Here is a 12,552-nt window from a genome sequence, read left to right on the forward strand (position 1 = left end):
TATCTGTGACAGTATCTGTGATATGTACTCACCAGTATCTGTGACAGTATCTGTGATATGTACTCACCAGTATCTGTGACAGTGTCTGTGATATGTACTCACCAGTATCTGTGACAGTATCTGTGATATGTACTCACCAGCATCTGTGACAGTATCTGTGATATGTACTCACCAGTATCTGTGACAGTATCTGTGATATGTACTCACCAGTATCTGTGACAGTATCTGTGATATGTACTCACCAGTATCTGTGACAGTATCTGTGATATGTACTCACCAGAATCTGTGATATGTACTCACCAGTATCTGTGACAGTGTCTGTGATATGTACTCACCAGTATCTGTGACAGTGTCTGTGTTATGTACTCACCAGTATCTGTGACAGTATCTGTGATATGTACTCACCAGTATCTGTGGCAGTATCTGTGATATGTACTCACCAGTAATCTGTGACAGTATCTGTGATATGTACTCACCAGTATCTGTGACAGTATCTGTGATATGTACTCACCAGAATCTGTGATATGTACTCACCAGTATCTGTGACAGTATCTGTGATATGTACTCACCAGAATCTGTGATATGTACTCACCAGTATCTGTGACAGTACCTGTGATATGTACTCACCAGTATCTGTGACAGTATCTGTGATATGTACTCACCAGTATCTGTGACAGTATCTGTGATATGTACTCACCAGTATCTGTGCCAGTATCTGTGATATGTACTCACCAGTATCTGTGACAGTATCTGTGATATGTACTCACCAGTTTCTGTGACAGTATCTGTGATATGTACTCACCAGTATCTGTGACAGTATCTGTGATATGTACTCACCAGTATCTGTGACAGTGTCTGTGATATGTACTCACCAGTATCTGTGACAGTATCTGTGATATGTACTCACCAGTATCTGTGACAGTATCTGTGATATGTACTCACCAGAATCTGTGATATGTACTCACCAGTATCTGTGACAGTATCTGTGATATGTACTCACCAGTATCTGTGACAGTATCTGTGATATGTACTCACCAGTATCTGTGTCAGTATCTGTGATATGTACTCACCAGTATCTGTGACAGTATCTGTGATATGTACTCACCAGTATCTGTGACAGTATCTGTGATATGTACTCACCAGTATCTGTGACAGTATCTGTGATATGTACTAACCAGTATCTGTGACAGTGTCTGTGATATGTACTCACCAGTATCTGTGACAGTATCTGTGATATGTACTCACCAGTATCTGTGACAGTATCTGTGATATGTACTCACCAGAATATGTGATATGTACTCACCAGTATCTGTGACAGTGTCTGTGATATGTACTCACCAGTATCTGTGACAGTATCTGTGATATGTACTCACCAGTATCTGTGACAGTATCTGTGATATGTACTCACCAGAATCTGTGATATGTACTCACCAGTATCTGTGACAGTATCTGTGATATGTACTAACCAGTATCTGTGACAGTATCTGTGATATGTACTCACCAGTATCTGTGACAGTATCTGTGATATGTACTCACCAGTATCTGTGACAGTATCTGTGATATGTACTAACCAGTATCTGTGACAGTATCTGTGATATGCACTCACCAGTATCTGTGACAGTATCTGTGATATGTACTCACCAGTATCTGTGACAGTATCTGTGATATGTACTCACCAGAATCTGTGATATGCACTCACCAGTATCTGTGACAGTGTCTGTGATATGTACTCACCAGTATCTGTGACAGTATCTGTGATATGTACTCACCAGTATCTGTGACAGTATCTGTGATATGTACTCACCAGTATCTGTGACAGTATCTGTGATATGTACTCACCAGTATCTGTGACAGTATCTGTGATATGTACTCACCAGTATCTGTGACAGTATCTGTGATATGTACTCACCAGAATCTGTGATATGTACTCACCAGTATCTGTGACAGTATCTGTGATATGTACTCACCAGTGTCTGTGACAGTATCTGTGATATGTACTCACCAGTATCTGTGACAGTATCTGTGATATGTACTCACCAGTATCTGTGACAGTATCTGTGATATGTACTCACCAGTATCTGTGACAGTATCTGTGATATGTACTCACCAGTATCTGTGACGGTATCTGTGATATGTACTCACCAGAATCTGTGATATGTACTCACCAGTATCTGTGACAGTATCTGTGATATGTACTCACCAGTATCTGTGACGGTATCTGTGATATGTACTCACCAGAATCTGTGATATGTACTCACCAGTATCTGTGACAGTATCTGTGATATGTACTCACCAGTATCTGTGACAGTATCTGTGATATGTACTCACCAGAATCTGTGATATGTACTCACCAGTATCTGTGACAGTATCTGTGATATGTACTCACCAGTATCTGTGACGGTATCTGTGATACGTACTCACACCAGATTGAATCTGTGATATGTACTCACCAGTATCTGTGACAGTATCTGTGATATGTACTCACCAGTATCTGTGACAGTATCTGTGATATGTACTCACCAGAATCTGTGATATGTACTCACCAGTATCTGTGACAGTATCTGTGATATGTACTCACCAGTATCTGTGACAGTAGTCTGTGATATGTACTCACTAGTATCTGTGTCAGTATCTGTGATATGTACTCACCAGTATCTGGACAGTATCTGTGATATGTACTCACCAGTATCTGTGACAGTATCTGTGATATGTACTAACCAGTATCTGTGACAGTATCTGTGATATGTACTCACCAGTACTGTGACAGTATCTGTGATATGTACTCACCAGAATATGTGATATGTACTCACCAGTATCTGTGACAGTATCTGTGATATGTACTAACCAGTATCTGTGACAGTATCTGTGATATGTACTCACCAGTATCTGTGATATGTACTCACCAGAATCTGTGATATGTACTCACCAGTATCTGTGACAGTATCTGTGATATGTACTAACCAGTATCTGTGACAGTATCTGTGATATGTACTCACCAGTATCTGTGACAGTATCTGTGATATGTACTCACCAGTATCTGTGACAGTATCTGTGATATGTACTAACCAGTATCTGTGACAGTATCTGTGATATGTACTCACCAGTATCTGTGACAGTATCTGTGATATGTACTCACCAGTATCTGTGACAGTATCTGTGATATGTACTAACCAGTATCTGTGACAGTATCTGTGATATGTACTCACCAGTATCTGTGACAGTATCTGTGATATGTACTCACCAGTATCTGTGACAGTATCTGTGATATGTACTCACCAGAATCTGTGATATGCACTCACCAGTATCTGTGACAGTGTCTGTGATATGTACTCACCAGTATCTGTGACAGTATCTGTGATATGTACTCACCAGTATCTGTGACAGTATCTGTGATATGTACTCACCAGTATCTGTGACAGTATCTGTGATATGTACTCACCAGTATCTGTGACAGTATCTGTGATATGTACTCACCAGTATCTGTGACAGTATCTGTGATATGTACTCACCAGTATCTGTGACAGTATCTGTGATATGTACTCACCAGTATCTGTGACAGTATCTGTGATATGTACTCACCAGTATCTGTGACAGTATCTGTGATATGTACTCACCAGAATCTGTGATATGTACTCACCAGTATCTGTGACAGTATCTGTGATCTACTATCAATGTTGTTGTTTTAACAACATTGATAGTACTTGATTGAGAGTCAATTGGTAATCAAATGTTTCTTAGAACAATGTCTGACAAAGATATTAGATTTATTGTTTTGTATTTTTAAAGATAGATTTTGTATTTTTTTGTTTTTGATTTTGTCTCATAAAAAGTTTGTTTGAGTCATACCTTAAAAAAACAGGTGTCAACTTATGTTGGGGTCAGTATAGAGCACAGGTGTCAAACTCAAGGCCCGGGGGCCAGTTGTGGCCCGCCACATCATTTTAAATGTCCCGTGAAAGCCTGGGAATAACATGCATCAATAAAGTCCTTTATCTTTCTTTTTTTTATTTTGGCAGGGGTAAAATAAGACATGTACTGCATGCAATTATATATCGTTTAAACTATCTAATAATAGACATTATATTATCATACATTTTTGGGGTACACAAACACCTACTTAGCCTTATGATTTCAAAGCAAGTAACCCATCAAATTGTACACTGTAAACATGACAATATATTTTTATTTTATTTTAAAAACAGCTCGGTATTTAGAATCCTACTGTAAGAAAACAACTCTGGTACCATTTTTACATTTACAGTAATACACCGTGGAAACAGCCACCATATTTTTATGCAAAAAAACTAACAAAAAACTGGCAGCTAAATCACCAGAATGTTACAGTAAAATAGAGTGTGGCCATTTTACTGTACAATTCTGACATTTTTAGGTTGGTCGAAGCTGGGGATCGAACCAGGAACCCTCAGGTTGCTTGCATGGCCACTCTCCCAACCGTGCCATTGAATATTTCACATCCACCAAAAGACATTTAATCACTCAAACTGACTGCTTAGTCGATGAGATGTTCCAAGCTTTGCTCAGTGATTAAAACAATCTCCATCGTCCAACAAGCTGCTGTATCATATTTCATACATTGGGTCTCTGCTCAATTCATGACTCAAACATCCAAACAATTTCCACTAAGTCCATCAAGTCAGTTTCAGGTGCAAGTAGAAAGCATATATATGTGCAAGTAGAAAGCACATATATACAGTATGTGCAAGTAGAAAGCATATATATGTGTAAGTAGAAAGCATATATATGTGCAAGTAGAAAGCACATATATACAGTATGTGCAAGTAGAAAGCATATATATGTGCAAGTAGAAAGCATATATATGTGCAAGTAGAAAGCATATATATGTGCAAGTAGAAAGCACATATATACAGTATGTGCAAGTAGAAAGCACACATATACAGTATGTGCAAGTAGAAAGCACATATATACAGTATGTGCAAGTAGAAAGCACATATATACAGTATGTGCAAGTAGAAAGCACATATATGTGCAAGTAGAAAGCACATATATGTGCAAGTAGAAAGCACATATATGTGGGCTGTGATGCCTTCCAGCTGGTGTGAGTGACAGTTGATGATTAGAAGAATCTCCCATCTTGGCCATGTAGTGTTCTTAATTACTCACCATGCCGCTAACGCTGTCAGCTTTGTTTGGTTTTATTGGCAAAGCTGTCAATAAACGTCCACCAGGACCAGCAATCACTGAGCTCCCACAAGTGTTGTGTTTAAATGTGTCATTATTTACTAGATACTTGAAGTTAGATCAAGGAAAATTAGCTTTCTACCAAGATTCTATTTTCCTTTGTCAATATTATGTTTACTGCCAACTAATTACAGGTAGAATACACTTTAAAAAGTACCAATGATTGTCACACACACACTGGATGTGGTGAAATTATCCTCTGCATTTGACCCATCACGCTTGATCACCCCTTGGGAGGTGAGGGGAGCAGTGAGCAGCAGCCGTGGCCGCGCCCGGGAATCATTTTGGTGGTGTCCCTAAACTACAGCCCGTGGACTGGATATCTGGCACACAGGTCATTATAAGTTAAAAATAGTATATATGTGTATATAATGTGTATATATGAATGTGCGTGTATATGAATGTGTGTGTGTATATATATATATATATATATATATATATATATATATATATATATATATATATATATATATATATATATATATACACACACACACACACACACACACACACACACACACCCATTCATATACACGCACATTTATATATACACATTTACACTTACACACAAACACATACATATACACATTTTTACATATGCATACATATACACAAACATAAGAGCAGGGTCTCAATATATATATATATATATATATATATATATATATATATATATATATATATATATATATATATATATATATATATATACACACACATATATACACACACACACAGTATATACATACATACATATTTACACACATTATATATATTAAAAATATATATATATACACACAAAAACATTTATATACACATTTTTACATATGCATACATATATATATATACACATATACATACATATATATATATATATATATATATATATATATATATATATATATATATATATATATATATATATATATATATATATATATATATATATGTGTATGTATGTGTGTATGTATGTATGTATGTATATATATATATATATATATATATATATATATATATATATATATATATATATATATATATATATATATATATATATATATATATATATATATGAACCTGGTCTTATAGATCAGTTATTTGTATTTACTGAATGCAGTTAGTTAATAATTGAGTGTATCAATGTTTTAAAAGAGGATATTGAAAAATGTGCTTCTCGAATAAAGAAAAAGCTAAATACATGTAACACCAACCTCTGGCATCAAAAAACTCTTCATCGGAGCTGTCCACAGATTCTTGCGCAATATTTTGAAGGCACCAGCGGGGGGCGCTGTGCTTCCGTGATGAACCTTTGGGGAACAAAGAAAAAAGACCAACATGCGTTATGAATATGTTGGATTGTCTAATAAAGCAAACATTCAAAGTATTGATTTTGTTGATTTTACACCTCAGTATTATTTGGAGGGAAGGTGGATGCCATCAAAGGTGTGTGAAAATATCCTTTAGAGTGGCACAGGTGTGATGACCCCAGATACACCTTTCATTACAGATGTTATAAGGCACATGGGGGACTCGGCCAGGGGATTTGAACATTTTCATGGACTGTACCTTTGCTCAAAAGTCCTGATTCACAAGTATTACACATTGAAGTAGAATCAGTCCAAGTGTGTCCGAGCAAGTTGCCTTCAGCGCCACACAACAATACACACAACAATACACACAACAACACACACAACAACAGCTACATTAAGAAGGAATACATCAGCATGTTTACAGCAGAGAACATGCTGATGTATGTTCCTAGCAGCAATATGTATGTGTGTGTGTGTGTATATATATACTGTATACACATATACATATATATATATATATATATACTTTAAGGTTTTACTACTTACGTATAAAATACTACACGGTCAAGCTCCTGCCTATCTTGACGATTGTATTGTACCATATGTCCCGGCAAGAAATCTGCGTTCAAAGAATTCCGGCTTATTAGTGATTCCCAGAGCCCAAAAAAAGTCTGCGGGCTATAGAGCGTTTTCTATTCGGGCTCCAATACTATGGAATGCCCTCCCGGTAAAAGTTAGAGATGCTACCTCAGTAGAAGCATTTAAGTCTCATCTTAAAACTCATTTGTATACTCTAGCCTTTAAATAGACTCCCTTTTTAGACCAGTTGATCTGCCGTTTCTTTTCTTTTCTTTTCTACTCTGCTCCCAACCCGGGGTGGACCGCTAGCCTGTCCATCAGATGGGGACATCTCTACGCTGCTGACCCGTCTCCGCTCGGGATGGTTCCCGCTGGCCCCACCATGGACTGGACTTTCGCTGATGTGTTGGACTTTCACAATATTATGTCAGACCCACTCGACACCGAGGATGTCGTTGTGGCTTGTACAGCCCTTTGAGACACTTGTGATTTAGGGCTATATAAATAAACATTGATTGATTGATTGATTGATACATACATACATACATACATACATACATACATACATACATACATACATACACACATATATATATACATATACACTACCGTTCAAAAGTTTGGGGTCACATGTAAATGTCCTTATTTTTGAAGGAAAAGCACTGTACTTTTCAATGAAGATAACTTTAAACTAGTCTTAACTTGAAAGAAATACACTCTATACATTGCTAATGTGGTAAATGACTATTCTAGCTGCAAATGTCTGGTTTTTGGTGCAATATCTACATAGGTGTATAGAGGCCCATTTCCAGCAACTATCACTCCAGTGTTCTAATGGTACAATGTGTTTGCTCATTGGCTCAGAAGGCTAATTGATGATTAGAAAACCCTTGTGCAATCATGTTCACACATCTGAAAACACTTTAGCTCGTTACAGAAGCTACAAAACTGACCTTCCTTTGAGCAGATTGACTTTCTGGAGCATCACATTTGTGGGGTCAATTAAACGCTCAAAATGGCCAGAAAAAGAGAACTTTCATCTGAAACTTGACAGTCTATTCTTGTTCTTAGAAATGAAGGCTATTCCACTAAATTGTTTGGGTGACCCCAAACTTTTGAACGGTAGTGTATATATATAAATATACATACATATATATGAGGGGCCGTTAGGGACATTATTCAGAATTACCTCTTACATACACTACTGAAATGCTCTCACATACACTACTGAAATGCTCTTATAAAAACTACTGAAACACTCTTATAAACACTACTGACATGCTCTTACATACAATACTGAAATGCTCTTATAAACACTACTGTAACACGTGACAAAGAAGTTGAATAAATACTGATAAAGTTGAGGAATGCTCATCAAACACTTATTTGGAACATCCCACAGGTGAACAGGCTAATTGGGAACAGGTGGGTGCCATGATTGGGCATAAAAGTAGATTCCATGAAATGCTCAGTCATTCACAAACAAGGATGGGGCGAGGGTCACCACTTTGTCAACAAATGCCTGAGCAAATTGTTGAACAGTTTAAGAACAACCTTTCTCAAGCAGCTATTGCAAGGAATTTAGGGATTTCACCATCTATGCTCTGTATCAACAAGCCACATCAGTGTGTCAAGGATATCACCACATGGGCTCAGGAACACTTCAGAAACCCACTGTCAGTAACTACAGTTGGTCGCTACATCTGTAAGTGCAAGTTAAAACTCTCCTATGCAAGGCGAAAACTGTTTATCAACAACACCCAGAAACGATGTCGGCTTCGCTGGGCCTGAGCTCATCTAAGATGGACTGATACAAAGTGGAAAAGTGTTCTGTGGTCTGACGAGTCCACATTTCAAATTGTTTTTGGAAACTGTGGACGTCGTGTCCTCCGGACCAAAGAGGAAAAGAACCATCCGGACTGTTGAACAACTTAAGCTGTACATCAAGCAAGAATGGGAAAGAATTCCACTTCAAAAATGTGTCTCCTCACTTCCCAAACCTTTACTGAGTGTTGTTAAAAGGAAAGGCCATGTAACACAGTGGTGAACATGCCCTTTCCCAACTACTTTGGCACGTGTTGCAGCCATGAAATTCTAAGTTAATTATTATTTGCAAAAAAAAAATAAAGTTTATGAGTTTGAACATCAAATATGTTGTCTTTGTAGCATATTCAACTGAATATGGCTTGAAAATGATTTGCAAATCATTGTATTCCATTTATATTTACATCTAACACAATTTCCCAACTCATATGGAAACGGGGTTTGTATATATATATATATATATATATATATATATATATATATATATATATATATATATATATATATATATATATATATATATATATATAGTAGAAGCCAACAGTGGAGACGCTCATGATGCATATGGAGTGAGAGCATTTAATTGATGGTGTATGTCTTCTGATTGTCACTGTGTTGTGCCGATCACCCTGATATGATTCCCCCTCTGGCTATTGGAAGATACAGCTCCTGATATCGCTCTTTCCTGGAGGGCATTTACAGCCCACATTGTCCCCTTAGATACTGAGCGACATGCAGAGACTACACAAGTAGTGCAAGCATCGCTGAACTTCCTGCAAGGCTAGAAAAAAGGTGACTCTGCTGCACGTCAGTCAGTCTTTTGTTCTTCCCTGAGAGAGAGCGACAACATGACCGCAGACCAGAGCTGGCGTTGGGAGAGGATCTCATTGTGAGTAACAAGCGTAAAAAGTGAGTTTCACAACACTTGGCTTCAGAATCCTATCTAATTACCGTGGAAACATCAAGAAGAAAGACAATGATTTGCAGAGACACTTTAACAGCATTCAGTCATTCATTTAACCAACAGTTTGTTATGGAATGTTGCACAGCATTATTCTCATCTGTGCACACATTTAAAGAAACTACAATGAGTAGAAAGCACACCTTTACCGAATGGGATATTCCTCATTTAAATCATTGGTATATGTTGTAAGAAGTGTGACCAGTAGATGGCACTCGCACATAAGAGATACGTGTGGACTGTAAGTTGACTGACACTTGATGCTAGCAAGTACCCATAGCAACCAACACCAAGACGTTGATGGTTCATTAAGAATATAGAACATTACACACAGCGCTTAAAAATGTTTTAGTACAACTGTAGTCTGCTACGAAGCCACACCGCTTGATGGATTGTCGGAGCATTACGGCTACCATAGTCAGACGTACTGTGCTTCAACATAGGGGTTTTATTTTGGTGTGTGTATAAGGACTGGGAACCTTACGCCTTTTACAGACAGCATTGCACTCTTATGGTCATTAAGACTGATGTATAATTACCTCTGCAAGGACGTTACATGACCACCAGGGTTTATAGTTAGTTAGTTCATTAATTACTTTGTTAGTTATGGGAAGATTTTCATGAAACTTTCAGGTCATTTCCGAAATGGGATAACGACGAAGTGATTGTGAGGAGTTCTACTACGTTCCGTTACGTTTACGGTATGGGCCTGAACTTCTGTGGATGTGTGAGCCCCCTGCCTCCACCCACAGAGACAAAGGGAGTGGCTGACTGACAAGATACTAGTACAGTTGATTGATCATTTCGTCAAAGTACATTTAAACACATTACGTGCTTCTGTAGGAAACCATCCAACATCATTTTAACTCTAACATTGTTGTCAGTCACACACACTTTTCACACGTTTGGGAATCTAGTCTAATTATACTGGACTTGCGTGTTAAAGGGGAACTACTACACTGTTTATGGGATTTTGCCTAATGTTCACAATCATTATCATGACGGATGAATTTTATTAATTTTTTAATGCCTTCTAACTCATGAATAAACGTAAATAAAATTCTGCCTACAGCAAAGCCAATGGCAGGTGCTCGGTTCCGCCCATGAACCCAATAAATATCCATCCAAAAACCGCCAACAATACTCCATTTACATTTCGTGATTTGAATATTCAAAGTATTAGTGATGCTTTTATAAGCGCCAACGCAAAGGAACTATTCATAGCGGCGACGTGATCACTTCCCTGCGTCCCTACGTTTACATCATCGAGTGGTCCATGTTTCCTCGCTTCCCTGCTCCTTGGAAGTTTATTATATATCACAAATCATGCATCTCACCTGCGTCACATCCGACAAGTTGCTACACTTTGACAACCAAATTAGATCCAGGAATGGCGAGAACGACACGATAAGATACTTGGAATGTATGAACACCCTAGCAGTCGCCATCCTAATGACCTTGCACGTCGTGATGCATTGTTTAACTTATTATGTATGCTTAAAATGATCAAAATACATACGTATTAAATATTATTATAAATATGCATGTTACTACATTACATATATACTTACATCATGTATATAAAACCTCAATGAAGGTGTTTGGATGTTTTTTAAGGGCTTTATAGGCAGAATAGAGGGTCTCCCATAGAATCCATTTTAAGACTTTTGATCGCATTTATTTAATATTTAGAATGCATTAAAAAAATTCAACGTCATGTCTTTCATAATGATTGTGAACGATAGGCAACATTTTTTTAAAAAGTGCAGTTTCCCTTTAACAGGAATGTTTGAGGGTTGTTGCCCGTGAACTTGAATGTTCAATAGGATTTCTCTAAAGGTGTTTCCGATAATTTGGCAGTACATCCAACCGGCCTCACAACCGCATCAGCCCAGGGCCTCTTAGCTAGCAAGAGCTGCTGCAACGATCAGTTTGCATATTCAAATAATTTCTGCACAAACTGAGTGGATAACTGTCAAGGTTCCACTCCTGTTATTTCATTGTGCTGAGAACAAGCGCACCCTTCTGTTCAGACAGATGCAAAGAGCAAATGGAAGCAATAGGGGAAGAAAACAAACGCACATAGACAGTGTAATTACATTTATCCTTCAATTAATAATCCCCGCCAGCAGGTTATGTATTCTCTGGAGTTTAGCTATTCTTTTAGGGTTAGTTCTTAGTTAGTTAGGGTTAGTAGTCATTTTGATTTAGCTTTCAGTCAGGAACAAGTGATTCGATTTTGGGGGCGATTCAGATGACTGTCTGGATTCAGGAATTTTTTTTACGGATTATTTACAATTGGGAGATAAAGCCTGGCGGAGGTCTGCATTCTTTAAAGGCCTACTGAAAGCCACTACTAGCGACCACGCAGTCTGATAGTTTATATATCAATGATGAAATCTTAACATTGCAACACATGCCAATACGGCCGAGTTAACTTATAAAGTGACATTTTAAATTTCCCGCTAAACTTCCGGTTGAAAACGTCTATGTATGATGACGTATGCGCGTGACGTCACTAGTTAAACGGAAGTATTGGTACACCATTGAATACAATACAAAAAAGCTCTGTTTTCATCTCATAATTCCACAGTATTCTGGACATCTGTGTTGGTGAATCTTTTGCAATTTTTTTAATGAACAATGAAGACTGCAAAG

At 37.6% G+C, this 12,552-nt stretch overlaps 1 protein-coding gene across 6 annotated transcripts in view; it reads right to left on the reverse strand.

Annotated features, from left to right (window-relative positions):
* Positions 1 to 12,552, reverse strand: part of pitpnm3 (PITPNM family member 3) — a 203,059-nt gene that overhangs the window by 156,692 nt on the left and 33,815 nt on the right. For all 6 annotated transcript variants that reach the window (XR_009827403.1, XM_062059834.1, XM_062059832.1 and 3 more), the window contains one exon: positions 6,432 to 6,527. Coding sequence is in view for 5 of the 6 variants with exons in the window: in XM_062059834.1 (XP_061915818.1) it covers positions 6,432 to 6,527 (96 nt within the window). In the remaining variant the exon portion in view is untranslated. The remainder of the gene's footprint in view (positions 1 to 6,431; positions 6,528 to 12,552) is intronic.

The sequence above is a fragment of the Entelurus aequoreus genome, linkage group LG10 (assembly GCF_033978785.1).
Source record: "Entelurus aequoreus isolate RoL-2023_Sb linkage group LG10, RoL_Eaeq_v1.1, whole genome shotgun sequence".
Classification (NCBI taxonomy): domain Eukaryota; kingdom Metazoa; phylum Chordata; class Actinopteri; order Syngnathiformes; family Syngnathidae; genus Entelurus; species Entelurus aequoreus.